Consider the following 6,000-nt stretch of genomic DNA (forward strand, 5'->3'; position numbering starts at 1 on the left):
CTGGCTGCCCACTCACATCCTGCCTGCTCAGTGCCATCCACCTGGCCCACAGCCAATCCTCTGCACCACGATGGGCTTCACATACACACCCTGACCATGCAGTAATCCCAGTGCTGCCAGTGCCTGTGACTAGGGTAAGGAACTGAACTCAGGACTCATGCCCTAGTGGCTGTGAATGTTTCGCCTAGGACTGTAGGATCCCCTTCAGTCAAGACCAGGACACAACAAACAAGCGAAGGATTGATTTCAGTAGATACTCAGGAAATACATGCAAATAAATTCTTCAAATTAATTGTCTTATACTTTTCACATGTTATTTATACCAAGAGTAATTCCATCAGAGACCAATGGAATGTATCTGTAGAGCACATAAAAAAGAACCAGGCCTGAAGCTACACAAGTGAAATGTAACACTCCAGCCTCTTAAACCTGTTTTTTAGCTAGAATTAGGCAGGATCTGTGGTGTTAAAAACAGTTTGACAATCTGTACCTACTGTACTAGAACTCCTTCTATACGTACTCAGTGTTTACTGAGCTCACACAATGAAATAACCTGACAGCTACTGCAGTTCAATTTTTTAAATTAGTCTATAAACTAATTAAAGGGTCCCTGTGTTTTATGTTAATAGCACGCAAGAAGAGACCATCTTAAATACGTGCAACAGCATCTCCTGAGAAATCCATGACTCAAAACTATTTTTAGATCACCAAACACAACAATGTGCAATGTCACAGAATGATACAGTAAAAACCAAAAAGAATTGTAAAGACAATTATGCTCAAAAAACCCAGAAAAATTAATGCCAAAGGTAGCAATGCAAAATGACTAGACACATTTTAAGTTGATCACGGAATAAAACATATTTATAATACGTGTTTTCTGTTCTGGCCTTTCAAACCAGAAATTAAAGTCTAGAGGAAAATTGCTCTGTTACTTCTAAACAGAATGCGCTGGATAAAAAGGCTTCCATAGCCTATAAAAATGATCATAGATGCATAGCTCAAAGGAATTTTTTCTTCTATTTAAGCAATCTACAGAATATTACACAAACATCTGAATCAATAACAGTTATAACCCAGAAAGACCATTCCTTTAGCACAGGTCCTAAAAAATCTCAGAAAGGTAGGCCATACATGAGTAGTAGAAATGAATGCCTCCAGCTTTTCCCTCAAGCACATGCAGGGAAATGCAGCAAATTGACTTCAACAAACTGCAGGAATGTAGCCCAAAGGCTAGAATTTAATCTAAACTCACACCATATTTCACAGTACTTTTTAATTTCTTCTAAAAGAAGAAATTTTCCTAGAATTTTTCTACTGAAAAAAAACAGTAGAAGGATGGAGAATACAAATAGCAAGAAATCTGTATAGATTTGGGGCAAATATGGTGGCATCTTTTACATTAAATGCCACAGGAAGCAATTCAAAAACAGGGGTAGGGAAATATGAACAAAATAGCTTGAGAAGGTTTTTTTCCGAGATCCATCATCTACACATCCACTATCCAAAATTTTTAGCTCTGCAAGAGGTTTTCTTAGGCAATGAAATGCCATGGTGCTCTGAGCTGTGAAACGATGCAGGATTTACCACGAAAAGCTACAGAATTCCCTCACCAAATATGTCTTTGAGGCCAGCGAGGATGGAAGCACCACATGGGAATGAGAGGGAAAAAAACTTTTTTATTAGGGTTCTCTAATTCCCTCCCAATTGCTGACAAGCAGCACTACGTTCATTCCTGTGCAGGTTTATATTTTTTCCTTCCACCCACCTCCACTGAGAAGGTCAAAGCAGCTTCGCATTCCTATGGTTAGGGCATGAAAGGCAGTTTGCTGTCACTTTCTGCCGCATCTCCTCCTTTAGGTTTTTTTTGGGGTGGTTTTTTAGTGGTTTTGTTGGTTTGTTTGGTTGGGGGGGGGGGGGAGGGGGTCGGCTGATTTGTTTGGGGGTGTTTTTTTGTACGAAAATAAAACAGGAGAAATCTGGGACGAAGGGGAAGCCACTCACCAAAACTAGCGGTTCGCAGTGATAAACTGAGCGAACGAAAAAAAAAAAATTAAAAAAAAAAAAAAAAAAAAAATAGAAAACCCCCCTCCGTTTCATACCTGCTGCCGCCGCAGAGGTGCGAGCTGAGCGGTGCGCAACCCCCGGCAGCAGCTGGGGCAATGGGTCGGAGGCGAAGCCCCGGCCCGCTCCCCGGCTGCCCCGTGGTCCCGCTGCAGCCGGCGCCGACCCCCCCGGTCCCCGCGACCTGCATCGCGAACAACTAGGATTCATCATCTAAACGAGCTGGCAGCGGCAGCTCTGGTAAGCCGCGTCCAAATAAAATCACACGGGGCTTTAAGGCTTCAAGCCACCGCATCTGCCCGCGGAGCAAGAGCCTTTAGGCGTGGGTCAGTTCCCCGCCGCCCCCGTCCGCAGCTGCCCCCGGCTGCTCCCGCCCGTCGCCCCCGCGCCCGGCCCCGGGCCGTACTCACATCTCGGTAACATTGTCGCCCTCGGCGCTCCTCTGCGGCACGGGGAAGGAGGCGATGCCCGGCGACGATCCCGTGCACCAGATCCGCCAGGAGCTACACCCGCAGGACGCGGGGCAGCCCAGCGCACCCGGCCAGCAGCCCAGCACCAGGCAGCACAAGCCCCACAGCCGCGCCAGGCCGGGCCCCGGCCTCCGCCGCCAGGACACCATGCTCACTCCAGCACTGCCCCGACGGCCTCCTCCTGCTCCTGCCGCCGCCGCCGGGGCGCACGGCCGGAGGGTGCGCAGCCTTCCGCGCCACGGGCTCACATGGGCGCGCCGCAGCCGCAGCCACGGGCGCCCCGCGGCGCTGACGGCCACGGGCGCTGCGCGGGGCGGCGGGGGCCGGAGCCGGGCGCCGCGGCGGACAGGGGCGAGCGGGGCCTCCGGCGCGGCGCGGCACCTGCCCCTGGCCCTGGCCCCGCGGGCGGACGGCGGCACCGCCTGCCCCCGCGGCTGCTGCCGATGATGCTGCAAAACGCGCGGGGCGGCGGGGGCAGGTGGCAGAGGCTGCGCTCCTCTCTGCGTGGGCTCGGGCGGCCGCTGCCCGCCGGAGGGACGGCGAGCGGGAGGCGAGGGAGGCGCAGCGAGCGGCGGCGGGTCTCAGGGCTCCGCGCTCGCCCCTTTACGCACCGTCTCCTCCTCCCTCCAGCTGATAATAAAGCAGCTCCAGCTCCTGCTCCAGCCCAAGACGGGGAGCTGCCGGCAAAGTGACGTGGGGCTGACGCAGAGAGGGGCAGAAACTCCACAAAATGAGCCTGAAATAAAAAACGGAAAAAAAAAAAAAAAGGCAAGGGAGGGGGGAGCGGGGGAAAGGGAGGGTGGCGAAGAGCAGATACCAATAGGCAGCTCGCACTTGAGCTTTCAGCCTCGCACGTACATGTGCATGTACACACACACTCTCATACAAGCGTACACGCAACCCGCGGAATGGGCAGCGCGCCGCCGCCTGTGCGGGCTGAGTGCCCCGCGGGGCGGACGGAGGCACCGTGCCGAGAGGCACCTGGCACGAGCGCCAGCGCGGGAGCTCGCCATCGGGGATGATGCCAGAACCCCGGGAGGCGACGGATGAGCGACCCCAAAACGCCTTGTTTTCCCCTTGACAGCTCCGTGGTCGGGGCTGCCTTTCGTTTTTCTTCCCCCACCCCCGGTTGCGGGTTCCCGCAGCGCTGCCGGTGCACCGGATCCCGCCGCAGTGCCCCGCGCTGAGCGCTCCGCAGGCGCCACCGCGCGTCCCGCCGCCGCCGTGCACCGCGGCCCGGCCCGCGGGGAGCCGTGCCGCCCCGGCCGCCACACCTAGCCCCCGGCGCCGGCCGGGACACGGCACAAGAAGTAGTTATCATTTCCGTACTTCGAGGCTGAGGCAAGTCTGAATGACATACGTGTCACGTATTCGCAGGTGCAAAGATCTGGGATGCTCTTCCCTGGCTGTTTCTAAGATTATGTGCTTCTGTGATGGCATATGACAGATAGTCCTTCATCTGTGACGACAGGTTCTTCACTTACCACCTTACCATTAAGTATAAAGATGTTGATGGTCCTTTCTTACCTAATTGCCCATGCTGAGTATTTTGAAATTACTAAATCAGGGCGAATTAAAGAATAAAAATGTTACAGAAGTCCTGTTACAAAGGTATACAATGAACAGTTAAATACAGTGTTAGAAGGTGCTCGGGAATCAATTTGACATGTCACTAACTGAAAACACACTCCATTCTATTTGCATCCGCTCAGGTTATCAGGAAAATCTACATCTTACCAGGGGACTTTGTAGGCCTCCATGGGTTGATTTTGCTTTAGAAGAACATCCTACTAAGAAAGTCATAGCCATACCTAGCTGAAACACACTACATACAAATAATATACCTCCCCATAAAGCAACAAATGCAGACTGTACAAAAATACATTATCAAAAGCATTGTCACTCATGATATTTTTAAACCAAAGTTGTTAAAGTTTAAGTAAATTTGTTTTGTAGACAGAATATACTGCCTCTCTATGAAGTTCAGCACTTTGTCCTTTCTAAATAAAACACAAGGAAGATGAAGAGAGTCCAAATGAATAACTAAGCCAATGATACTGCACAAGAACATGGGAGGACCTTTTGTCTACACCCAATACAATTTTTTTGAAAGGCACTAAAAAATTTAAGTATTTCTCTGAACAAAATATAGAAGGATAGCAAGTAAGATTAAAATGTCGTGCAGCAATTTTCTAGAGGCAAAAGTTGGTGATTTTTAAAGGATTTAGAGGAAAGAGAGACAAAAAATAATAGCATAAAATGCAATATGATTCAAATTAGAAAAGAGCCTTAATGCAGGATAGAAGTAAAATTTTGAAACTTGTAAGCTGCTGCAACACCTGCATTATTGTTCTCCAGCCAAGTCTGCTTGCAGCTTTGGAAAATATGCTTTATTCGCCCTCTCTCTCCTGGAGGAAGACAAAGACATCACCTCTTTGGAGCAATGAGTACCCCATTTTAACTGTCCTAATGATTTTATGAAAACAAGCTCACGTTTGTCTAATAATATATAGGCACATAGTGAACACTATTCTTTCACAGGCATCTCTGTTTTCTGTGAATCTGTGAAACTGAGAAGTTGTCAAAGAAGTTTTAGATAAAATTTGTTTTAGATAAGTTTTAGTTGGATCAAATTTACTGATTAGATTATTCAATAGTGTTGAAAGGGTAAAGTTCCGCAGGCCAGATCATACATTCATAAGTCTGCCGGTCATTGTTAAATCAAGCTAGAAGAAACACTTGGAAAAGGGTACTGTCACCTGTTGTGGTGAACATCAGTTTATATTTGCTGCAGTTCAGAAAATTTCTCATAGGAGTGTTGCTGAACTATACAGTAATCTTGTCTTAGAAGGCTTGAGACATGCAGGACAATGCCAAAAATTGCCAGGTGTGAAAATATGGTAAAATTACCAAATACTGTTAAAAATCTATTTTCCCCCTAAAATTAGTGTTTTACCAAAATTGGCTGGGGGAAGAATGTGGAAAGAAACAAACTGAAAGTGTCATATTTTCAGGCCACCAAAGTTGTCAATATGAAAGCTATGAAATGCTCCATCAAAAATACCATTGCTGGCTTATTGGGGGAAACAGCAACTCCTTCTACAGACACAGCTCCTGCTTCAAGTCTTTAAAGGCTAGGACTACTAAAGGGTAGCTCTACAAGGAAATTCTGTGGTAAATAATTTCTATATCGATAAGTTTTATTTCTATGTTTTTGGTGCACTTTTTTTCTCATAGATTCAAGAAAGTAGAAAAGAACTTAAAATACTCAAATACTTCCTACTAATCAGTACTTAAGGAAGAGCCACAATATGAATCAGTATTTAAGGAACTGTTAGAAGCCACAACTAAACCATTAGAGACAAGTAGCTGTCTGGTAATGCTACAAGAGCAAGCATCATCCCAAAGGTGGTAAAACTATAGCAAAGATCTGAAAATATTAGAAAGCTATAAAGTGTGATCAGAG

The 6,000-nt window shown here is 47.7% G+C and overlaps 1 protein-coding gene across 7 annotated transcripts in view; it reads right to left on the bottom strand.

The window, feature by feature from the left end:
• Window positions 1–2,725, bottom strand: part of NTRK2 (neurotrophic receptor tyrosine kinase 2) — a 196,713-nt gene extending 193,988 nt beyond the window's left edge. For all 7 annotated transcript variants that reach the window (XR_010720522.1, XR_010720521.1, XR_010720520.1 and 4 more), the window contains exon 1: window positions 2,475–2,725. Coding sequence is in view for 4 of the 7 variants with exons in the window: in XM_066181743.1 (XP_066037840.1) it covers window positions 2,475–2,683 (209 nt within the window). In the remaining 3 variants the exon portion in view is untranslated. The remainder of the gene's footprint in view (window positions 1–2,474) is intronic.
• Window positions 2,726–6,000: the final 3,275 nt, after the last annotated feature.

The sequence above is a fragment of the Chamaea fasciata genome, unplaced genomic scaffold (assembly GCF_029207755.1).
Source record: "Chamaea fasciata isolate MVZ Bird 193981 ecotype frontalis unplaced genomic scaffold, bChaFas1.0.hap1 SCAF_4, whole genome shotgun sequence".
NCBI lineage: Eukaryota > Metazoa > Chordata > Aves > Passeriformes > Sylviidae > Chamaea > Chamaea fasciata.